The sequence below is a fragment of the Drosophila sulfurigaster genome, chromosome 3 (assembly GCF_023558435.1).
Source record: "Drosophila sulfurigaster albostrigata strain 15112-1811.04 chromosome 3, ASM2355843v2, whole genome shotgun sequence".
NCBI lineage: Eukaryota > Metazoa > Arthropoda > Insecta > Diptera > Drosophilidae > Drosophila > Drosophila sulfurigaster.
In genome coordinates this window covers 4,102,732-4,126,947 of record NC_084883.1, presented here as the reverse complement: position 1 = coordinate 4,126,947, position 24,216 = coordinate 4,102,732, and the positions used below count along the sequence as shown (strand labels likewise).

General features: G+C 43.0%; 6 protein-coding genes and 2 non-coding genes across 8 annotated transcripts in view; 2 read left to right on the top strand and 6 right to left on the bottom strand.

The window, feature by feature from the left end:
* The window catches only part of LOC133844556 (SET and MYND domain-containing protein 4), a 29,656-nt gene extending 24,008 nt beyond the window's left edge, over positions 1-5,648 (top strand). The window contains exons 2-6 of the mRNA XM_062278612.1: positions 2,734-3,081; positions 3,142-3,337; positions 3,397-3,759; positions 4,441-4,683; positions 4,737-5,648. Of these exons, the coding sequence (XP_062134596.1) occupies positions 2,757-3,081; positions 3,142-3,337; positions 3,397-3,759; positions 4,441-4,683; positions 4,737-5,607 (1,998 nt within the window). The 5' untranslated portion in view covers positions 2,734-2,756 and the 3' untranslated portion in view covers positions 5,608-5,648. The remainder of the gene's footprint in view (positions 1-2,733; positions 3,082-3,141; positions 3,338-3,396; positions 3,760-4,440; positions 4,684-4,736) is intronic.
* Positions 1,483-1,554, top strand: Trnat-ugu (transfer RNA threonine (anticodon UGU)). The gene has a single exon. It is a non-coding gene; the product is annotated as a tRNA-Thr (tRNA).
* Positions 2,138-2,209, bottom strand: Trnat-ugu (transfer RNA threonine (anticodon UGU)). The gene has a single exon. It is a non-coding gene; the product is annotated as a tRNA-Thr (tRNA).
* A 388-nt stretch (positions 5,649-6,036) lies between the features above and the next one.
* On the bottom strand, positions 6,037-7,163 carry LOC133844564 (mucin-2). The gene is made up of 2 exons (XM_062278620.1): positions 6,565-7,163; positions 6,037-6,483 (listed from the first exon to the last, which is right to left on the bottom strand). The coding sequence occupies exons 1-2, from the start codon at positions 7,094-7,096 to the stop codon at positions 6,359-6,361; spliced, it is 657 nt and encodes a 218-aa protein (XP_062134604.1). The 5' UTR covers positions 7,097-7,163; the 3' UTR covers positions 6,037-6,358.
* A 1,156-nt stretch (positions 7,164-8,319) lies between these two features.
* Positions 8,320-9,896, bottom strand: LOC133844559 (zinc finger protein GLIS2 homolog). Its single transcript, XM_062278615.1, has 2 exons — positions 9,357-9,896; positions 8,320-9,222 (listed from the first exon to the last, which is right to left on the bottom strand). The coding sequence occupies exons 1-2, from the start codon at positions 9,785-9,787 to the stop codon at positions 8,448-8,450; spliced, it is 1,206 nt and encodes a 401-aa protein (XP_062134599.1). The 5' UTR covers positions 9,788-9,896; the 3' UTR covers positions 8,320-8,447.
* A 5,379-nt stretch (positions 9,897-15,275) lies between these two features.
* On the bottom strand, positions 15,276-16,526 carry LOC133845918 (uncharacterized). Its single transcript, XM_062280578.1, has one exon. It carries the CDS (start codon positions 15,796-15,798, stop codon positions 15,367-15,369), a length of 432 nt encoding a protein of 143 aa, XP_062136562.1. The 5' UTR covers positions 15,799-16,526; the 3' UTR covers positions 15,276-15,366.
* A 150-nt stretch (positions 16,527-16,676) lies between these two features.
* Positions 16,677-19,769, bottom strand: LOC133845917 (eukaryotic translation initiation factor 4 gamma 2-like). The gene is made up of 3 exons (XM_062280577.1): positions 19,012-19,769; positions 17,102-18,927; positions 16,677-17,039 (listed from the first exon to the last, which is right to left on the bottom strand). Exons 1-3 carry the CDS (start codon positions 19,767-19,769, stop codon positions 16,861-16,863), a joined length of 2,763 nt encoding a protein of 920 aa, XP_062136561.1. The 3' UTR covers positions 16,677-16,860.
* A 101-nt stretch (positions 19,770-19,870) lies between these two features.
* LOC133845191 (uncharacterized protein DDB_G0283357-like) lies at positions 19,871-22,915 on the bottom strand. Its single transcript, XM_062279573.1, has 3 exons — positions 22,889-22,915; positions 19,932-21,665; positions 19,871-19,876 (listed from the first exon to the last, which is right to left on the bottom strand). The coding sequence occupies exons 1-3, from the start codon at positions 22,913-22,915 to the stop codon at positions 19,871-19,873; spliced, it is 1,767 nt and encodes a 588-aa protein (XP_062135557.1).
* Between the last annotated feature and the right edge of the window lie 1,301 nt (positions 22,916-24,216).

Sequence of the window (24,216 nt, the reverse complement as noted above, 5' to 3'; positions counted from 1 at the left end):
TGTTCAATGACAGTTGTAACACTCTGATTACGAGTAGCAGACAGACATAGAGTGAGAGAGAGTGAGAGAGGGTGCGGGGTGCGCATCCTTTGAGTGCCACTGCACTCTACTGTACTGTGCAAGTGGCAGCTGTCGGATTTGTTTGTTGTAAGCATCGTTTATTTGCCGCTTACAAGCTGCAGTCAACCAGCCCGCCTTTGATTGATGATGACTGACGTTGTTTTTGTTGTTGTCGCTGTTGCCTCTGACATGTTGTCCAGTCTGACAGCCACCCCACAAGACACAGAGTTTTCCAACACTGCCGCGAATAAAGGGTTACATTGGCAAAGTCAATGCCAACGGATTCAACAGCTTACGAAATTACCATACAGCCCTTCCCTCAGATCCAGACTAGAAAGCGTTTAGCCTGCTTGAGGCGAATGCTCCTCTCTCCACTCTCCTCGGGTTGCGTTTCGGTTTCGCGTCCCATTGTGCATAATGCATTTTCACAGCGGTACACCGCCACCCCAGGAAAAGAAGAAAAAGGGAAAGTGGGCGGTGTAATGTTGACACTGTAATTTACGCATTTCACCTTTTATGCGACATGCAAATTTGCATAACTTCAATAGGACTTCGAAAGGGCTGTCGCTGAGGTAATCCGATATGAGCATAATGCACAATAATACCCAACATGGAATACTCCAATAAATGTACTTACATTTGATATTCACCTTAAGTTGAGGGTACAGTCGTGTAGTTTTCATGGCTGTCGATTCGGAATCTGCATAAATTTCATGAGAAGTTATATTAATAGCTACCTACCTAAGTCTATTTAATCGTAATATTCGTTTTCTCTCTTTTCGCCACGTTATCTCAAAAGTTGTGCATAGCAAATAAATCTCTGGCAATTTCTAAAAACCAACTTACGAGTGTTTTGCCAGAAGTAAGCATTAAGGCGGAACTTCGCTCTTGTAGTATTATCAGTGCAATCTACAAAATTTGAAAGACACTCACACACGACTTGCAGCTTCAATGACACAAATGAGTCGCAACCCATTGTGGCTGCTGCAAGCAACTTCTTGACTTCCCACGCCACAGATAGCGCTACTCAGACGGAGCTGTTGAGTCTTTTGCTTACAATTTACCATAACAAATTGCCTCTTCAAAAGTCTGTGGAGTAAATACGTAGACATTTGGAACCTTTCTTCATCACTCAGACGAAAACAAATTTAGGCAGCCGCAGCGACAACCTTTCAACCAAACTTGGCAGCTGCTCGTTCCATTTGCAACGCAAGTGCTGATGCTAGATAATATCAGGAATTAATTGCAGATAGCATTAACACATATTTATATTGGCTTACGCCCTAAATTGAGCAGCGCTCATTACGACGCGTTGCCAACTGCTCAAACTGCCCCCGAACCAGTGAAATTTCGTCTACTGGTGAAAAGTTGTCGCTCAGCGCGCAGACGTATTCAGCAATTTTAGCGCAGCGCGTTGCTCAGGCCTCTTTAGCTCAGTGGCAGAGCACTGGTCTTGTAAACCAGGGGTCGTGAGTTCAATCCTCACAGGAGGCAATCAAATTTGAAAATACATTTTTTTTATTTTTTTAATTTGTTTTGAAGTTTTGTTTTATTTTTTTTTAAATATTATATATGAAAAATACCTAAATCTCATAAAATTAAAAGAATTGGAAATATTTTAAGGCATTCTAATTATGGCAATCATGATTTCTTATAAATTGCGCACTATTTTCTATTTTATTTAGAGTTGATTAGAAATTGTTGATAAAGCTATGAATGTGTACAACATACACATGTGGAATTGTAAATACATTTTTAATTGCTTTAGACGACACATTGTTAGTTTTATATATGATCGGTCAAATTCTTTGAAGTCTCTGCTTGACTCATTTCCTATATCAAAATAAGCTTTTTGATAATATACAGAGGTGCTAATGATCTCGCTAATACCAAAGACAATACAAAGGTATTGCAAAGGGTTCTGGTATGTAGCAAGCTTTCTAAGTATTTCCACATTTTTGTCAGAAAACTACTAGCAAATTAATGAAATGTTTCGAAAAAACTTAAATCTGCCCCGATACAAATAATATTTTAAAAATTATAAAAAAAATAATCTCAAGGGAGACGCTGTATGATCTGCCTCCTGTGAGGATTGAACTCACGACCCCTGGTTTACAAGACCAGTGCTCTGCCACTGAGCTAAAGAGGCGAATGGGCCAAGCGCGCCGAATAACTGGCATCATTTAGAGGGAGAGGCTACCCGCATTATTGACTTTCATTTGGCAGCTATATATAGCGTAATTTATAATTAAGTTAAAGGTGTTCTCATGTTCTCTGAGGCATGTGAACAACTGTACAAATTGACATGATGTCGGGAAATGCTAGAGAACTCTGCTGATTGAAAGTATCTAATGAGAAGAGCGGCAGAGAGAGAGAGAGAAAGAGAGAGAACGTATTTCGAATATTTTGTTTGTAAACAAATGCAGCAACTCAATGTCTGCTCTCCTGATCTCGCTATATCTATCGCTGGCTTTCTCTGCTGCTCCGAATAGCACGCTTTACCGATCTAAAAATAAAAGAGCCGAAAGTTGTCTGGATACCACACGTTGCCTTTAACTATATATCCGACAATTCGTTCAGTGCGCCTGCAGTATTCATAGACGAAAGAACTCAATTTGTGTTCAACACTTGCATAATTTGATATATAGTATATCTGAATTTCATCAATAAAAGGAAATTTGAATTGAGTTGTCGCCATGAAACTGCCACTTAGCCAGCAGAAAGGCTTCTTTGCCGAGTACTATCTAAAGCTGCGCGAAGTTGGAGCTGCCAGCTGCGATTCGGATATTGCCAAATTATCCGGATGTGGCAACGACGACGAGCGCGTGGCGTATGTGGATCAGCTGAGCTGGGTGCGGGCGGGAGATGCGGGACTGCAAGTGCAACGTGAGTTCAATGGAAAGAGTGCCACAATTGCAGCCGAGTTGAAGGAACGTGCAACCAACGCTTTCAAGCAGAAGAAATGGCTGGAGGCGATGCTGCTCTACAGCAGAAGCTATGTCTCGTTGCCCAGTGACAAGGGTGAGTAATTGTCCCAAAACCAAAGATCACTGGTGATCATTAATAAGAGTTTATCTATAGTTCTGGAGCGTGCTATTGCGTTGGCCAATCGCTCGGCCACCTTGTACCACATGCAAAAGCACACCGAGTGTCTGGTGGACATTCGACGTGCACTCGATCTGGGCTATCCCAAGGATCTGCTCTACAAACTCTACGAGCGGCAGGCTCGCTGCTACATGGCCATAAAGGATTATCCGCACACCATTAGCGCCTTCAAGTAGGTGACATTGTTTGATATTTACAAATATACATATTAACTGCAATTTTTATCGGCAGAAAATGCATCACAGCCATGGATGACTCCACGCTGCCTGCAGACAGACGCTCCAAGCTGCACTTGGATGCCATGACTATGATCAAATTACTGGATGCTGATCCACGCACCTCCAAGCAAGCAGCGAAACAGCTAAAGCTTAAGGCTGCCAATGTCAGCACAGCTCTCGATCAGGCACAAACCTTGCCGGATGAGAAGGAGTATGTCAGCGAGCTGGTGCGCATCGATCAAAATACTCAAGAAGGCCGCTTTGCCCGCGCCTCTGCCGATGTCCAGGTGGGCCAGGAGCTGCTCGTCGAGCGTCCCTACGTCGCAGTCCTCCTTGAGAAGTTCGCTCAAACCCACTGCGAGTATTGCTTTATGCGGTAAGTTATGTTAACTTAACATCATGCTAATTAAACAGTATGTGTTAATAGAGTGCTAACAGCATGTGCTAATAGCGTTAATTAACAGCAGATAAATCTTGCTATGTTAAAATGGGAGCAGTTTTGCCATGTTAATAACAGCAGCGCATTAAAAATGAAGAAGCCTTTAAATTGTCAGAGGAAGAATTAAATGAAAGATACTTACGCCGCTATAATTTGGTTGCTTTAACTTAAGAGAGAGGAAGAGAATTGTTAAAATAGATGACAAGTCTTTAAATAAGCCGAGAATTAAGAAAATAAAACATACTTATAAATATATAAACTGTGAGTAACTGTTAACTTAAGAGAGCACATACATGCTCTAAACTTAATAATAGCAAACTGTTTACTAGAATCTTTAGCAGTAGATTTACAAATTAGTTGACGATCACTTAAATGAAAGCTGAATTTAATATAGCTATGTCTTGGTATGTTTTAACAGCAAGTTGCTTAGCAGCATGTTAAGATAAACGTTTTAAAATAAGCCGAAGATAAATTTACTAAGAGTAGAGCTTGTAACCACAGCGAGTTGCTCAGCAACTTGCTAAGAAAGAAGAAAATCTATATAATTTTCCGAGAATCATTTAACTGATTGGAAAATATTTCTATGTACATCCCCTATTATCTGTCATTCGTTTCCAGGACTGTGGTGCCCGTGGCTTGTCCTGGCTGCTCGGATGTCGTCTACTGCTCGGAGCAGTGTCAGCAGCGGGCAGCATCCAAGTACCACAAGTACGAGTGTGGCATATTGCCGGTTCTTTGGCGATCGGGTGCCTCAATTAACAACCACATGGCACTGCGCATCATTGCCAGCAAGCCACTGGATTACTTTCTGCAACTGAAGCCAACGCTGGACGATGAACTCTCACTGGAGCAGCTTTTAAGGTGAGTCTAGTTTACGAATGCAATCTATATCTAATGCCGCGTGTTCCACTTAGTCTTCCCAAGGACGACTTCCGTCGTGTGGCGCATTTGGAGCGGCATCAGAAGGAGCGTCCGCCCTCGAATTTCTTCCAGTATGTTCTCATGGCGCGCTTCCTAACCCGCTGCCTGCAGTCCGCTGGCTACTTTGGCAACGATCCCCAGCCAGAGCAGGTGAAAGTGATCAGTTCGCTGGTTCTGCGCAGTCTGCAGTTTATACAGTTCAACACTCACGAGGTGGCCGAGCTGCACAAGTTCAGCGCCGAGAGGCGGGAGAAGTCCATCTTCATCGGTGGTGCCATTTATCCAACGCTTGCGCTCTTTAATCACTCCTGCGATCCGGGTGTGGTCAGATACTTCCGAGGCACCACCATTCACATCAACAGTGTGCGACCCATCGAGGCAGGGTTGCCCATCAATGAGAACTACGGTCCCATTTACACACAGGACAAGCGGGATGATCGACAGGCCAGGCTGAAGGATCTCTACTGGTTCGAATGCAATTGCGATGCCTGTCTGGAGAACTGGCCACTCTTCGACCAGTTGCCCAGGGACATTATACGCTTCCGTTGCGAGGCGCCCAACAATTGTGCCGCCATCATTGAGGTGCCGCCCACCTGCAATGACTTTATGATCAAGTGTGTCACCTGTGGCGAGATGACCAACATCCTGAAGGGTCTCAAGGTCATGCAGGATACGGAAATGATGACTCGCACGGCCAAGAGACTCTACGACACTGGCGATTACTCCAAGTCCCTGAATAAGTTTGTCGATTTGCTGCGCATCATGTATGAGGTGTTGGCTCCGCCGTTCCCTGATTTCTGCGAGTGCCAGCAGCATCTGAAAGATTGCTTCCTCAATCTGGGCAACGTATACAACTTGGATTGAGATTATTAATGTGGTTGGGATTGCATGTGAAATTCGTTCAAATGAAATATACTAGTTGAAAGTTAAACTCAACCAAATATACGGAGCTTTCACTTTTTCTTCTTTTTACTAAACAACTGAGTTTATAATTATAGTCAGATAAGTAGTAAGCTCATATTTGATTCTTGAATTCAGAGTTTGCTAATCTCCAATAAGAACAGAAAAGAAAGCTAGAGTCATTACCCATTTTTAATAAAAACAAAATAGTTCCGAGTTATTTTAAAATATTAAATATTGAAGAATGCTGTTTATGGTAAATCAATATACGATCACATTCAAAATTTACCATAGAATAGGAAATATTCCAGATTGTCAACCAAAGCAACTAAAAGCTTATACTTTTATAGTCTCTGAGATCTAAGTGTTCTTACCAAGAAACAGACACAGACGGAAATATAATATATATATTTTGTGAGGTCGAAGATGACTCCTTACGCCTGATACACACATTTTCTGCAGGCCCATGTATAAAAATTTAAATATATTTCTAAAGAATCCCTCGGTGAGAACTACAACCATTTAATATATTTATTTAAATTCTCTCTTCTGAAATGAAATAGATGATCATGATTAAAATATATTTATATGTACACATCATAAACCTCAAAGCGCATTTTATATTGATAAGCCTAAAAAATAATGATTGCATTCTCATCGTAGAACTCATGAAAATGTGGTCGTTTTTTATGAATGGGAAGCACCCATTTTCATATCAAATCTGCCAGGCTGAACTCTGAGCATGACAGACTCCACTGTGCAATTTGGTGCAACCTGCGAATCTGCTGTTGCCGTAATAACAACAGCGATAACAGCTGATTATGGGTAATGATCTTGAATCTGGGAAATACAAATGTTTATGAAAAACATGCAATTAGTGTCGATTTTGCATATATGTAGAAGTATTGGTGTGCTACTTACAACCACAACCCCAGCGAACTCTGCTCCGCTCTGTTTGCTCTCTCAGATAGCAGCGGGCCACCTCCTCACTCTCGTACAGATCCCATAGCCAATGATAAGTGGGTGTGAAATGAGGTGGCCTTGTGGCTGGAGCGTAGGTTGGATAGAAATAAGGTCCACCAGGTGGCCAAGAGGGGATAACGGGCGGCGTCGAAGATATTTCAGGTAACTCTGTTGTGGTTGGGACAGGTTCCTCAGCAGCTTCAGTTGTGGTATCTGTTGTAGCTTTTGTTGTGGTTGTTGTTATAGGTTCAGTTGTAGTTTCTGGGGGGGTAGTCATAACTTTAGTTGTAGTCGTCAAATATTCAGTTGAAGCTGTTGCAGGCTCGGAAGTCAGCTCTACGCTCGACCCCGTTGTGGTTGGCAACTCTGTGCCTGCTTCTATTGTGGTCGTTGGAAAATCCTCTGGGAATTCGGGTCTAACATCTTGACCCAGCACTTGAGTACACACCAGGCAAAAAGAAATCAGTTGCAAATTAAATGTAAATTGCATTTCAAACTAGGAAATTGTTCGTGTTGTCGCGTACTGTTTGTGTTCGAGACTGAAACCCAATCAGCAGTCGGGTTCAGCATCAAGTGTCGACGCGTCTTCGCTAGTCGGCAGAGAAAATATATAAGTATGAAACTCGCTTATTCCATTCGTGGAAAACGCATGAGTAATTTGTATTTAGCTCGGTTCTTGTCATTTCAAAAACACCTTAATGGGCTATACAAGTGTGCGGGAATCGCTGGTAATCAGTTGCTTATCGACAGTGAAACCGGCAAGCAAATACCGCTTCAATTATTTACCTGCGGGTGGATGAGCACGCGTGCGCGAATTACCTTGTAACATATTCGCCTTTTATTTAATGATGTTAACTTTGCTGCACACCCGCATAAGGTGCAACAGCAACTCGGTGACGCAAAGAACTTTTGCTTTTCATTTAAAGCCAGTTGAATGGATGCACAACAAAGCCTCATATGCAAATCGACTGCTGCTATTGAACTTCAATTATCACGTAGTGCAATAAAGGGATATTCGCATTTCATGCATGGCTTATAATCGGGAGCTGCAAATGTTAACCTTACAATGTGTTTAATATTCATGACTTATTGTTCAAATAAAAACGTCATTTGCAAATACGCGACGCTCGAAATGGTTCATTAAGGAAGCGAATGTACAAAGTACGTATTTAACGTGCGCCCGAAAGTATGCTACATTTTTATTCACATGCACACATTATTTTGTGTTGTGTCGAAAAGTATGCAGTTCAGTCGTAGATCGACATCGAAATTCGAAATTATTCGAAATCGGGTTCTAGTCCACGCTTACGGAGTAGCGACAATGCTGAAATAACTTTCTGCACTTCTTATTAGCGACATAACTATGCTAACTTTATACAACTGTTATTAATTTAAATTATAGTTTGTCACTAGCAATTATCATAAACAATTCAAACACCGTAACATTAAGTAAAATCAGTAGGTAGCCGTAAAGTTATCGCTAATCGATTTCCATGGTTTTTCTATGACTTTTGCAACACTGATATCGAGGTATAGGCGCCAAGTTTTGAATTTAAAAGCGAATACAGATAAGAAAATCACTAAACAATTTTTAAGACTACTACAAGTATAAAAAGCTATAGCGACAATTTTACGTAAATGAAGTAATAAAATAAAATTTAATAACTTAATTTTATTTATATTGCCTTCCAATTGAATTCAAACAATGTGATATAATGTGAATTATATAAAACAGTCTTTATTGAAAACTAAACGATTACCTAACATTATTGACAAGAGCTATTGTTAGCATGTTGACTAGAGTGGATCGCCACGACAGCAGCGTATATGTGCGATATAATTTAACTCCTATGGATGCGCAGATCAAGCGGCGTTGGCGAGTCCAGATCCATTTCCATGGCAAAGTCCTCGCCGTGCAGATAACGATAGCTGGATTCCCTCGGGTGTAGCCAATAGTCCGAGGATGTGTACTGATTGTGGTGCTTGGCACGCAGCGAATAATCGCTGGCTACATTATCGCTGTCCGTCAAATCCAAATAGCAGTGTGAACTGGGCGAGGAATCCACGCAGACAGCGGACAATGGAGCAGCGACGGGCGCATTCAGAGGCAGGCAGGTGTAGGATGGCGAGTGATCGTTGGCTTCCAGCATGCAGGTGGCAGTTTGGCTGGCAATCAGTTGAATGCTATGCTTAAATGTTTTCACATGCTTGCGCAAGGACGAAGGATCCGTGTAGCGTTTCTGGCAGCCGGGCACCTTGCACATATACGGCTTCTCCATGGAGTGAGTGCGTGTGTGCTTGAAGCGGTCCGAAGAATTCGAGTAAGCCTTCTGGCAGCCCTCAAAGTGGCATTTGTACGGCTTCTCGCCCGAATGCGAGCGAATGTGAATCTTAAGATTCTCGGCCCGAGAGAAGGACTTGTCACAGAGATGGCAACGATGCGGCTTCTCCTTGGTGTGGGTGCGCACATGGACCAACATCTTGTAGCGGGCATTAAAGCCACGCTCGCTGCGCTGACAGCCGCCCCAGCGGCAGTAGTAGAGACCATCCAACAGCGAGGCAACCGCATGACGTAAGGTGACGTGTTGAGCGAGCGCCTCCAAAGATTCGAAAACTCTGCAAGTGAAAATAAAAAAGAACCCAAGCATGAGTAAAGCTATTGATAACAAAATGCTGACTGTGATGGTGAATGTAAATGTGAATGTGAATGTGATTCGAACAGTTACTGTGATTGAGATTGTGACACTCACCTTCCGCAATCGTGCCAATTGCAGATAAAATCGCACTCGCTTCCGCTGCTCTGCTCGCTGCAGGACTCTGTGGGGGAGTGTGAACCAGAACCAGAACCGGAAATGGAACCGGAACCGGAAACGGATACGGAAACGGAGCTGGCACTCTTGCTGCACTTCATGATGACCGAGGAGCGCGAAGGACTGTAGCTGGAGGAGGACTCGCCGGCCAGGGGCAGCACAACTGGACGTGGTGGTGTGATGGGCGGTGTGGGGAATCTCAGGTACTGCATCTGTTCGCCCAGCCAGCTGCCAGCTGGTCCACTTGTTGTGATTGCCTGCGTTATATACGGCGGCGTGTTGTACGGCGTAAAGTAGCCCGTTGGCGGCGGCTCGTAGAATTCGCTACTGCTGCTTGGGCAGAAGATGGGTTTTTGTACTAATATATCCATAGTGTGTGTGGTGTGTGTTGTGGTTGAGGTTGTGGTTGTGGTTTGTTAAGTTTGGTTAGCGAAGTGTACGCTTTTGCGATTGGCAAACGAATGAGCCGCTCGCCTGCAGACATTCGTGTAATATTGAAACTTGATTCGCGATAACGAGACCAATAGAGAGAGAGAGAGAGAGAGAAGAGACTGCGCCGTTGCGTCTTATCAGCGGACGAAGGCTGTGCACGCAGACAGGCCTCAGGGGGGAGCCAAGAGAGTTGCGGCGTCGGACATCCGAACGTACCGCGCCATTAGACCAAGTTAGTTGCGTGTGCGTACCGACACAGCCCAACAAAAAAGAGTACACCAAAAAAGTTAACAATGAAATCGTAAGAGTGTGAACAGCAGAGAAGGGGGGCGGCAAGGAGAGCGGGCTGATGTAATGACAACCAGAGCACACACTCAGTACGTGAGTGTAATAGCGTTTGACTGCGGCGAGGGTGTAAGGCGTACGCTAAGAGAGGAGGGTGGAGAGTGGGAAGTGGGGAGTGGGGAGCAGCGGGTGCTTATCAGCAAAAACGCACAAGTGGAAAATCGGTCTAGCCGTAAGTTTGCATGAGTGCGGCCAATGATCAGCAGCCGCTGTCGGAGCCGCAGTCGAGCAAGCACTCAAGCACTCGACAATCGAGTCGAGCTGCCGAGCTGCCGAGCTAACTTTTGTGCGGGGGGTCCAATCGCTATCGCTAGTCGGGTAGTCGGGTGCACTTCGTACCCGCAAACCTGGCAAGAGAACGCAGGGCTGAGTGGGAGCAGAGCAGAGCAGGGCAACGTGAATTCCCCCTCCAGCTGTGACCGTGTTACGTGTGCGTGTATATCGCTCTCGCTCTCCCGCTCCCGCTCCCCCGCCTGCCTCTCTGTCTGTGTGATAAAGCTGGCTGCTATCGTGCCATGCTCCGGCATAGCAAGTCAACAATGCTGCCACATGTCTTCCGTATCTTTGCGACGAACAACTTTTGCGACAATGCTCCACCGCTGGCGATGGCGATGGCGATGATGACGATGACGTTGACGTTTTTTTAGGACCCCAACATCGCCAGCTTATCACTTGGTCAAGTCGAACCGTTTCTTTTAGCGTCTGTGTTTACTTTTGAGCGAAGGCCAAAAACAACGGGCAAGAACAGAAGGCGGCGGTATCTCTATCTTATCAGCTGTGTGTGCGTCGATAGGAAGTGATTCACATTGCCCCAGTCGAATGCAGTGGGGGTCTCACACTCTCTCTCTCCCTCTCCCTCTCGCTCTCCCTGTCGCTCTCTGGGGCACTTGCATTACATAAATAATTGTATTCGGAAATAGAATGACATCAACACATCCAACGATATGACCGATGATCATGATAAGACCGAAGCGCCCCGAGTCAATCACATGAGCAATTCTTGATCGCTGGATTGCAGCAGGTGCAGCCCTTCAATATTTATAGTGCGCAACGATTTTGTGAAGAGATCAAAAATCATGATTTATTTTTAGATTAACGCACAGATAACGAACGACTTGGGGAATCGCCCTCTGGACTATCATGCCAAATCGCAAAGTACACCTGAGGCATTGTCTATAATTATAGCATAGCAGAGATAGAGTTGCGATTCGTTGTCGCGAATGTTCTCGTATTCCAGATATCTGATTTCTAAGAGAACTCAGACTAGCTATTAAACGGCTCTCACACACACAATGAAATTAAAATGCATGCACAATACTTATTTTGTTTTGTTTGTGACTCAATCCAAATTTTGAATTTGTTGTCTAGATTTCCATACCCAAAATTATCAGTGACATCATTCTCACTCCCAAACTGAAAGTACAGTCTTTCATTAAAATTATATTGTATAATCGAGCTTTTAGAATTTAAAAACCGAATTTAGCCAGCAAGATGGGCTACGAATAAAACTATCAAATCTAAAAAAAATTACCAAGAGGCTTTTTAAATTAATTTTCAGAATTTTATATATTATTATATTAAATGTCAAACATATTAATTTATATATTCCTGAAAATTCCTAAAATTAAAATAATATATAAGAGCAATAAATTTCAGATTTATCGGTTTAAAATAAACACTGTTATCACATAATAAATAATTTAAACATTCTGTTAAATAAATTCCCTTTAAAATAATTTGGTAAATTTTTGATAAATTACCAAAAACAAAAGCCAGCAACGAAATCGCTTTCAACAATCGAAAAGTACAGTTTCACAACATAAACATCTCATATAATATAAATATATGTATATAGATTATCGATGAAGAGTGTTTCTTTCAAGCAGAGAGCGAAAGGATTAAGTCTCATCCCAGTAAAATTTCCCTGAACAAATGCCATCGGGAAATTCCCTCTTTATTCTTTGCAAATCCGTATCAGTTACTCAGTCAGCATTCAAACGTGCTGAGTTCGGTTAAAGGACTCGCTGCTCTCAATTGCGATTGCCATGACCCCAATTTGGTGCTCGGCATGCGCGACATTCCCTCACATGTCGAACAACAAATAAATAAATAAATAAATCCAGATTTACTGGTTTCCCCGGGCGAAAAAAAACACGAATTGAACTTTGTATGGCGCGAGCTGCGATTGATAAGGAACCGCAACAGAGGCGGCGGCAGAGCCTTTGGTTTCTATAGACCACAAAACTCAGCAGATCCATCCGCAGGCATCCGAGTTCTCTGCACAGCCAGCCATCCCCAAGCCCCGTGCAATCCCCAATCCTCTGACTGGGCGACTAATCATAGTCTGAGATTAGCGACAGCGCCAGAAACCTCTTAGAGGTGAACGCGTGCTGATCGTTGCAAACAATTTTTATTAATTTTTCCGTAGTAAATACGAAAATGAAATAATAAATAAAAAAAAAACAATATATATATGTATATATGAGTAGTATATATGTGGACAGAAAACACAATCCCCAGCAAATGCGCCATAAATGCCTCGAGACTGGGTCTAGATACGGATAATACACAATAACCGGATCGAACCGGACTCGCGTCTATTGCGAACTGTCATATAATGATGTTCAATATTTCTATCAAATTAACAACATACTCGACGCTGATAACATTGGGGTCTGACTGCTTGGCTGCCGGTCTGGCTGGCTTTCTGATCGCTGACTGGCAAAGGTGCCAGCTGGAGGAGCGATAAGCCAACAAAAAAAAAGAAAAAACCGACCAACATTGCGACTGTCGCACGCTCTCAATTCGCTTTTGAAATGGAAATGGGATTACGATTCGGCTTCAGATTCAGATTCAGTTTCACATTCGGCAATGAGTTCGGGCTTATCACAAGGCTCGGCTTACGAAGATGCACTCAGATTATGTTGTAGCAAATCTTGGGGGATGGACTCTTGTTTTCTTTAGCTGTGCTCTTCTTTTTTCAATATGTGCTATCTTGTCGAGACTGTGGAACCCACTGGGAGTCTGCCTGCTGCTGATAGGACCCAAAAGCGAACTTTGTTTTCTGCTCAGAACGCGACAACTTCCAATGGCTAATTGCTATGTTGATATTCCAATCTATTGCACGCCTTGCGACTCGCGACTGTTCTCGGTCGGTGGTGGTCGACAACAACAGACGTGCAAAGTCCAAAAGTATGTACTATATACTATATACTCCGTCTACCCCATGGTACAACGCATCACAATCGCAACTTCGTCAATTGCTAAAGTGGTATTGCATGCAAGTCGGGCATGTAAACCGACATCGATTTCCGACGGGATTGTCCACAAAAAATGAAAAAAAAAGTCTTATCGCTGCCGAAAAAAAATAATAAAAATATCGGCAGACATATGATATGGCCAATGAGTTGGTAAAAATAAAAGAAATCAAATATCATTTCAGACTTTTGCGTGCTTTTCAGTGTGTGAGTGTCGAGACCCCTTTCGTCAGTAGCAACACAGGTATTTATACAGGTTACTCTTGCCGTTATTTGTTGCTTTTATTATGTTTGGCTGATACTGCTGACAATATCTCGTCTAGACGCACTATTATTAGACCACACAAAACAAATTTATTAAGCATTTTTGCTATAAATTGTAACCCAAAAAAATTCCATGGCAACTTTTCTGAATAATTGCTAAATAGAATATTTCCTTTTTACTACAAAAAATTACCCTTTTTATGTGCAGACATTTGATCGAAATTTTATTGTAAAATCTCAACAAAATCTAGGAAAAACTTTGTCTGTTCCTCAAACATGAGCTCCTTCAAATGAGCTTATCAAATTCTGTTGATTAAAACAGATAATCTGTGTGGAAATTATAAAATTTGATAAAATACTGGAAGTCATTGAAATGGAACCCCAACAGCGTACAAATACATATGTTGAGGATTTTATAATAAATGAAAAAAAAATTTTGTGGAAAATTTATGAAGCAGACATAAGGACTTCACATCTGTTAAAGAATTCGAAAACACAACCAGCCCAACCAATCCAGGTAATTGATAAACATGGAATATAATTATAATTTTACTTAAAGAAATTTACATTAAAATAAATCGATATAAAATCAACAATTCTGTTAAGAATATAACTTGAATCCCAACAGATTTTATGATATTGAATAGAGCGAAAATTATTATTGCTCGAAGACTATTTCAAATACTCAACTACATAAGGAATCTCTAAATTTTACCTGCAATTAACAATTCTGCAAAATGAATTTCAAACATGGAGAAGCCCAACCAATTTAAGGTTCCTTTGAACATTTTCTCATGTTCGATAAAACATGATAATTTCAAATTATTTTTTTTGTGAAACCAATCGCTTATGATGACTTTGCGTTAAGTACAAAAAGTTCTATGATATTAATAGATAACATTTTTGGAGATTCTGCACTTTATGAACACTTAACGTTTATCCTCAGGCTTCAACATCCAATGAGTAATCTCTGGCATGTAAGCCAAGTGATGCAATCCACGTTTATAATTGCAATTGAAAATAAAAGATTTACACACGCGCAGCAGAGTTATCAATCAAAACGTAAACGCAACATTTTTACGGCTTTCGCGAGTTGTGAAGGTGTGGGGGGTGAGGGCAAAATAAAGTCTCAAGGCCACTCCGACATTGACATCCAGAGCGATAAAGCGCGGAGGAGAGTGCAGACCACACACGTGTGCGTTCTGACCGAGCTTGAGGGACACACACACCTGCGTGGAGTGACCTCAATCACAGCGATATTTTCTATGACACAGCACTACTGATAATGCTTGAAACTTACTCGAATTAGTTAGCTAGAGGGTATTACGACTTTTGGGGACAACGAATTGAAATTTGCGCACGTTTGTGCTTGTGTGTTGCATTTCGAACTGTCCTCGAACTGCGGAGTTGACGCTGGGAGCAACTGCAGTTGGAGCCGCCGTGTTGTCCGTGGGGTCGTGATGCACCAAAAATAAACAGACAAGCGAGTGACCCACACGGTGGTGTGTTGGAGCCATAAATAAATACAAGTATTGGATATATTGATGCAAGTAAAAATACATTTTGTACTAAGCGCCTTAGTTTGCTTTAATCATAAATGCTTAAATATGAATATGTACATACTATGCTGCACTGCAGCAGAAGTCTTTTACTCATACAAAGTGCTGGAGATTGTCTTTCATATAGGTGACAAGCTCTTTTTCAAATACTGGTCTCGTCAGATTATCCAGTCGAATGTTCATGCTCACATAGAACTGACGTCCATACCGAGCACTCAGTTTTGTGGCCATCACCAGGGAATCACTTTGTCCCGACTCGCCCATAAACGTGGTGCCAATTGTGTCTTTGCTGGGTGGACGTGCTGGCATTGCAACGGCCAGCTCGTCCAGACGATTTGAGTCCTTGGCATGCAGGAAGAGCATAGTGCTGCCGTTCATCTTGAGGACGCGCAACGTGCACTGCACCAAACCCTTGTCCAGCTGGGCCACGTGTGATGTGAAGGGTTTCAGCGCAGCTGTCGTTTGACTTTTGCCTTCAACATTGGCTGCCGTTTGTTGTGGCTTCAATACAGTACAGCTTTCCATTTTTTCAATAGTTTTAAAATGTAAACAATTGGTTTAAACAAATTTATAGAATGAAACTGCACTTTCTGTTTACGAGCAGTGTTGACAAGTTGAAAAATTGCGAACAGGGCTACACAACACAATCAACAGCCGGCAGTCAGTGTTGTAAAACGAAATTAGTTTTGCCGGCAAAGCAAGCGCAATTTCAAAATAAGTTTCGAAGGAATCGATATTTTAGAAGAAAACACGAAAATTTCGCCGTTCGCAGTGTTGTTTTCATTTTATTAAGGCTATAATTTGATGTTGGCGTTTTTTGTTTAATTTTCGAGTTAAAATACATTCAGTGCTACGATTTGTTACGAATTCGATGCTAGCTCGGAATTGTGAGCCTTTTAAATGGTTATCTGTTATTTTCATTTCATTTGTTAAATATATGTTGTATATATGATGCGTTGTTGTCACTTTGATTTTAACTACTTAATAAATACATATGAATGAATTGAGGGCTGTGCGAGTAGCAAAAAATAAAAGAAATTCATAAAAAATGAGAACATTTCGATCAGTTCCGGTTCAATAACTTGAAATGAAATTCACTAATTAATATACAAGTATATTATATAAATCGTACATAATTGAATTGTGTGTTTGTTACACTCTCTTTTCATTTTTACTAATTTGTTTCATTTTGTTTCTTTCAATCGCCTGACTTCTCTTTAGGAAGGTTTTTATTTTTCATATTTAGTGAGTTAAATATCATATTGTTGATTACGTTTGCGTCTATTGCAGTTTTATTTATTGGTGATTAATTATTAGTTGCTTGAACTTGAATGAATATCAAATAATTTGGATTAACTTGTAGCTTTTTCTACTATAATTTGACTAACATTTTGCAACCGCGATTTCAACTTTCATCTGTTGTAATGTAGTAATGTGTTTTTTTTTTTTGTTCTTTTATAAGCTTATTTTTGTTTTGATTTTTTTTTTGTTTTTTTGTAATATTTTTTATGTTTTTTACTTTTTTTGCTGGTTTGCGAATAAATATAGAAGTGATATACATATATAGTGGTTATGCATTTGGGGTATTTAATCCTCGTCGTCTTCAGATTCGGCTTCCTGTAGCCAAGTCAACCAGGCATTCACTTGGAACAATGCTGATCCTTTGCCTGGGTATTTGTCAGAAATCTCCTCCTTCCATAAAACGAATGCCTCCTCCTCAATAATTTCGGAATCGTACAAATATTTAAACCAACGACAGAGCATGCCTATAAAAAATTGAAGATTATTAGAATACATTTGTTGAATCTCAATCTTAGGTTGTACTCACCCTTGGGGAAACTTTCATTATAGCAGAAGAGTTGCAGGGCATAAAGTGCCATCAATTGCAATTCGTTTTGACTGAGGAAAGTCTGCAGCATTTGGCTGTAGGTTTCGAGCATGGCCTGTTCCTTTTGTGTGATCGACTTTTCGGGGTGTTCCTTGGGATCCAAGTTGCTGGCCAGAGTCGTCTCCTTGGTGATGTACTTGACCACAACGGTCATTAGGGCCTGTATGAAACCCGGGTCCTTGTAGTATTTGTTGTCGACATTAGCCTTTATCCATTTGTAGAAATTTGTTGGATTGGGATCGCTTTGCAGCTGCTTCAGCATCTCGGCCTGTACTTTGAGCAATGGATAAAGGAACGAAAGCTGTCGATCCTCAAGTATTTCAGCCAAACGCTCCTTATTGCGGTCCACCTCCTGCAAGCTGTTCATCAAATCAATTTTGCTGGCACGGAACTTCTCTTCCAATGCATCCTTGCCAATTGTTTTGTGGAGCTGCTGAAGCACCAAAAGGAACAATGGATAATGTTGTCCATTGTCGGTATAATTGGAAATGTCACTCAGCTTGATCAGTGCCGGCTCACAAACTGTTTTGGCCAACACAGACGCCACTAGGGCTGTGATACGTGGATTGAGCGCCTCTCGTTCATTCATTTTGTTCACTAGCTGCTTGAAGATCTCAACAATGACATTAGGCTTGATATTGGACTGTTTGCGCAATGTCTGCAGGAAACGCACTATGCGTTCCAAGTAAACATCGTTCACACGGTCCAGCACATCCATCAACAAATTGAGACATACATCCTTCAACGATTTCTCTGGCAACTTCAATTCGAGGAAGCCATCAACCAGTTGTGTAAACTGATCTGCAGCCTCGCCGTCAATTGGTTCGGTTGCCTCGCCTTCAACGGGCAACACTTCTTCGGTTTGTCCATCATAGTAGAATTTCTCCTTGAAATAGGCTGTAGCCTTCTTGGTCAACTCTTCCTTGCTGGGTCCTTTGTCCTTCTTTTGCTGCTTGCTTGAGCCAGTACCTGTGGTAGTCGGTGCTCCAGAGCTTGATGGTGTTGATGGTCGCTCGACGGAGCCATTCTTAGAGCTAACCTGCTGCTCCTTGGTCTCAACAACTGCCGCCTTCTTTTCCACATTGTTTTCTACGGCCGTTTGTCCGGTTGCACCAAAGTTGGGCGACGACGATGTCGCCTTGAGGCTCTTCTCTGACTGCTGTTGGGCGTTCTGCAGAGAACGATTCTCCACGCCATACTCGGCCGATGGTGTGGACGATGGGCGTGCTGGATTGGTCATTAGATGTGATGTGGGTGTGCCCAATAGCGGATAATGCGAATTGGATAGCTGCGACGCCTGCTGCTGCGATGACGATGATGAATTGCCGCTGGGCGGTGTCGAAATGGGCAGTGTGGCTGGGAATTTCTGATTTTGTGAGGCTGCTCGGAATAGTAATGAGTTGGCTGCCGGACGCATTTGCAAATTCTCGACCGAATCTTGATTGGTGGTTATCAAATTGCGCTTGAAACGCGGTGCCAGCTCCTTGCTGCCCAACAACAACTGATTGCCACCATACTGTCCATCGTTGTTGCGATCGTTGTTCCTATGAGAACCGCCGCTGCCACCGCGAGATTCATCACGATTGCCGCCACCGCTGCCGTTGCCTCCATTCTGATTGTTGTGCTTGTTATAGCGATTGTTATAGTTGCCACCGCCGCCGCCGTTGCCACCGCTGTTGCCGCCTTGGTCACGATTGCGATCGCGATTGTTGTACTGGCGATTGTCGCGATCACGATCCCGGTCCCGGTTGCTGCTCGTGGCAAATCTACAAAAACGAAATTAATGGGATAAACAACATTGAAATCTAGTTATAGAAATAGTGTGAGAATAAAGAACAGTGTGCACATACGGTGAGACAATTGGTGATGAGCCAGTGACACTGAGGCCACTGAACATGTCATTGTAGCCGCCGGTCTGTAGATTGAGATGGAATCGATTCATCCAGCTATCGCCGTCGCGATCATTGTTGCGCATATCGCGATTGCGATTGGCAAATGGGGTGCGTATGATTGAGTCATCGTCCGAGCGTATTTGCTTTATGGGGACGGGTCCTTCGGCGCTGCCGCCCACTTTGCGGGGTATCCAGTGATTCTGTCGGAGCTCGATAACATCCTTTAGCATGAAGCGTATCCTTGGTGGATATTCAGTAGACTTTGAACGACGTTCCAACGTCTCAAAGTACTGGTTCATCAGCTCTTTGCCCTGTTCTGAATCCAAATTCTTGCCGCAAGTCTTGAGCAATTGAGCCAGGCATTCCATGTCCTCGCACATTTCCTGCGCACTGGCCGTACGTTTCTTCTTCTTATCCAATAGCTCCATAATGCACGCATGCAACACATTCTTCGAGAGCATATCCAATTTATTGAGCTCACCGATAAACTTGACATTGCCCAGCATTCGCTGTTTCGCCAAATGGCGACGCTCCTCCTCGTCGGCTTCATTCTCGGGTGGCGGACGATTATCGTTGGTCTCGTCACGCTTCAAACGATTGTTGAACTTGTCGCGACAGACGGCGATCAGAAGACGTAGAAATGTGCACGAATTGTTTGGTTCCTTTTCAAATGATGGCGCTTCCTCGGAGAGACGCTTGCACAGCTGTGCATACATAGACGAGTACTTTGGCTCGTCCAAGGCTTTATCGAATATTAAAAGAATGACCCCATTCAAAATGACAATTGAGTTTAGATCAAGTTTCAGCAGCTCATCGCTTAGCTCTTGGAATTTCTCCGGTGTCAATTTGTTCAGTATGCCACGTACACGTCGAAACACTGCATCATTCTTCTCGCTTTGCGTGAGTCCATGCTGTGGACGCAACGATGGTGGTATCCAGCGTCCAGTTATCGGTTGCTGTGCCGCTGCTGCTGCTGTTGCCACTGGTGGTGGCGTTACCGATTTAACTGGAACTTGTTGTTCCTGTCGCTGCTGATGCTGCTGGTATTGATTCTGCTGACCTCCTCCTGCTGATGCTGACGAGTGATTCAAAGATGCCGACTGGCTGTTGTTGATACCACTATTATTATTATGCCTCAGGCTTTGGCCACGCTCGTAACGCTCATCGGAGTTTCGGCTACCAGACGATGACAGCGAATCGTTGTTGCTGCGATTATTATTATATCGATTGCTGCCAATTCCCGAATGCCCGCCGTTGCGTTCTAGACTGCCACCTCCAATGCCACCGCCGCTGCCGCCACTGTTATTGTTGTATCGCTGATGAGCGGGCGATTCGTCGGCGTAGCTATCCCTGCTATCCCGATAGTTGTCTCTGCTGTCCCTGCTGCTGATATAATCGTCGCGATAGCGACCACTCAAGCTATGACCATCATTATTCCCGGTGCGTTGAGATGCGTAACTTGATTTGTTTGGATTGCCGTTGCCGTTGATGTTGCTGCTGTTATTGAGGCTCCCTCCAGACGTCGATGAGTTGCTGGTGCCGTAGTGACGTTGCTGCTGTCCGCTACTGTTGCCATTGCCATTGACCGTCTCGTAGCGTGAGCTGCCGTTGTTGTTGTGATGGGAGCGATAGTTGCTGCCGCTCGAATTTGAGCTTATATTGCGATTATTATAGCTGCTGCCGCCATCGGAGTTGTTGTGATAGCTATTCCGACTACCACGATGGACTCCACCTCCGTTATAAGAGTTGCTATCAGCGTTGCCGTTGCCAAGCGTCGACTGACCGCCGTTCAAGCCGTTGTTGTTACCGTTCGCACCACCCAAAATGTCACTATTTTTGTTATAGTAACGCGACGACGACGAATCGTTTTGGTATGATCGTCGAGGCCTTGGGCTTAGCTCAGAATCGTGTTGACGAATTTTGACGGAATTTTTATTATAGCCACTGGAATAGTGTCCGCTTGGGCCACCAACTGAACCAACTGCACCAACTCCCGATGATGCGCCACTTCCGACAGATCCTACGGAACGATTACCGCTGTTGCCAACCGATTTATTGGCACGATAATTTCCGCCGCCGCTGTGATTCGATGCAGGCGATGAACCCTTATCGATCTTCACCAAATTCTTTAAATTGTTGAAAGTATCGGTTGCGGTGGTGATCGGCAATAGATTGGGACTGGTGTTCAGCAGGGTTTTTTGTCCTCCAAGCGTAGTTGGCGTCGCCGTTGTCGATGATGTTGTCGATTGTGGTGTCGGTGGTGTTTGGCCTCCGGTGCCGGTGCCGCTACTGCTGGTGACGCCTAAAACGGCGCCGCCGCCTCCGCCTCCACCGCCTCGATTGGTCAATTGATCGTAATTGCGCTCGATGATATCGTTTTGTTGGGCCGTTATTACCAGTCGCAAATCGTTGACGCCGCCGCCGATGCTCGTCGTGTCACCGGTACTGGTGCCTCCCTCAATGGTGATCGCTTTGGCGCCCCGAAACTGATCTATGATGACGCCTGCCTGATGCCCGTTGCTTGTACCGTTAGCCCAACGATGCGGACTATCGTCGTAAGTGTGCAAAAGGGGAGCGGCGTCGTACGTTGATAGTGGAATGGTGATAATTTTCTTTTATCGACTTGGGGGCGAAATAAACGTTGCCTTCTTCTTCGTCTTTGTGACAAGCTTCACGTACAAGATTGCTTGTTGCTCGTGATGCTTTCGCTTTCTTCGATCTTTGATCTGTTGCTCTCGTTTGCGGTGTTGTGATCGTCGACAACTGTTGGCGTTTCTCAACACTACAAAACAGATTTTTGATGGTACACACTGACAGAGAGCGAGACACACGCACACAGAGGACGCACAACAAACACACACACAATATATATAATAAGATATATATGAATGTATATATAGCAGACACTGCTAGTTAACGATGATTGGGGCTTCCTTGCGGTTGCTTTGTCCAAAAAATTGTCTCTTCTGCGGCGGCTGCGCGCTTCTTCTTCGTCTTCCTTGTCCTGTGTGGGCTGCGCGTGCGCTTTACCGAGAGAGTTATGTAATTTGTAGTTCTATATAGATTCCTGTCCTAATCGGATATTGCCGTTCTCCGTTCTGCTTGCAGTACTCCTATAGGAATCCTTTTAAATGAAACAAAGAGGACACCGGGGAAAGAAAAACAAATTAAAAATGAGTTTAAAAAACGGGAAAAGTTTCCAATAGTATATACACAAAAATCGAAACGAGACAAAGTATTTTTGTACTTTTTTTAATATCTATTATTTAGTGTTAATAAATACGTACGAGGGCTACTGACAAATATGCAAATGAAAACTGTGACAACAACAATTACATACATATGTACATATACATGTATATATTACTTGCTTCAGTTTTAAACATTATAATTAACAAGTTTTTTATTGTCAAACTTAAAACTATAATTTTCAATAGCTTCGTGTGTCGTAATTCTGATATCATCGATAACAACAACAAAAGTATGAGTAATCATCGAGTTCCTGAACAGCTGTTAAATTGGCAGTTGACACACTTGAAAAAAGCTCAGCTCAGCTCAGCTTAAGAGCAGCTTAAACAAGTATGCAGGTACATATGTATGTATGCAAATGCGTGTGTGTATTCAAGTATTGTTGATCTAACGGTTTCGCTAAAGCAGTACTATTGACAATGGGGAAACCGAACAAGCAGCATAAGTATAAAACTGGAATTTTAATGAAAATAACCTCGCAAAACACCTTCAAGTTTATTTCACTTTTCCCCCACACACGACGCAGCGCAATTGAGCGACACATACACACATACTACATTCACTTAAACGATTATTGCGTTCTCACTCTGCTTGGGGAAATGTGCGACTGCATGTGTTAGTGTTGTGAATTTATGTAAAGCTGCGCGCAACAGAGTTGCCCCGATGTCTTGTCTTACGGGTACAACAAACAATTATAATGCGCATATATAAATTGCATTTATTATATGGTAAATGCAATTTACCCGAAGGTGCTCAATCAATATTAATACACTACTTTAATGCGCTCAAATTGAATTTAATATGCACAAACAAATTGAGTGGGGGCAACTCTCTCAGGTCGTTGTTCGTTTGCTTTTGTTCTTTGTTGGCCAGTTTCCTTTGTTTTGCGCGCGCTCCTCTACTCTTCTCACAATCTCTTTCTCACTCACTTCTTCACTCTTGTCTGCCAATGATTGAACTCCACTATATGCGAAATCTAAATGGGATGTGGATGCTCACGTATCTCACGCACACATGCACCACATTTGCTTGCATGTGGGCAAGCAGGCACGTACACATGCACACGAGTGTATGTATTACACATACATATAAATAAATGTACTCATTTCGCTAGACGTTGCTGCTGCGCACAAGCACGCGAATTTGTCAGTGTCAGTGTCCTTTCTCTGTATGCGTGTAAGTAAATGTCCGCTTGTGCATGTGTGTGTGTGTGTATGAAGGTTTATGGCCTCTGCTAGAGCTTTTGCTGTTGCTGCGGCTGCTGTGTGTTGTTATTGTTGTTTGCCTGCGTTCTGCGCCATCGAATTAAAGTCTCTTGACCCCAATAAAAATGTACTAGATGGGTGCGTCGTTGTTGTCGTATTGTTGATTAGAGAGCTTAGCATAAATAAAAATACTTCGCAGCAGACATGACTCACATTTACTTGCTAAAAATTTCACTGTTCGCTAAAAACTTTAACTTATAAAAAGCTTTATCACACTCACACACAGTAACTTTCATGCATATGCATATGTGTACAATTCAAATAAAAATGACAGCTACGAAAAGTGCACATCGAAGAAGAAAGACTGAAGCAACCCTGAGATTTGAGACTGGTTTGCATGTAATTAGTATGTATTGTATATACACTCATACATACATAAGCATGCAGCTTAATGTCTTCTAAGCACCCCCAAAGTGTCCAAATGTAAAACCACCCCAAAAGAGTGCGCATATAGCCACCTCCCCTCCGCCTCTCTCTCTCAGTAAGCGTTCGTTGCAGCGCAAAGACATCGACAACGACATCAACGACCCCGACCCGACCCGACCGAAAACGACGCCGCCACCAAGAGACCCAGTTGTGGATGATTTTGACCTCAATTTGAATGAGTCGTGCACAAGCGCTAAGTAAACCCCATCTACACTACACTACA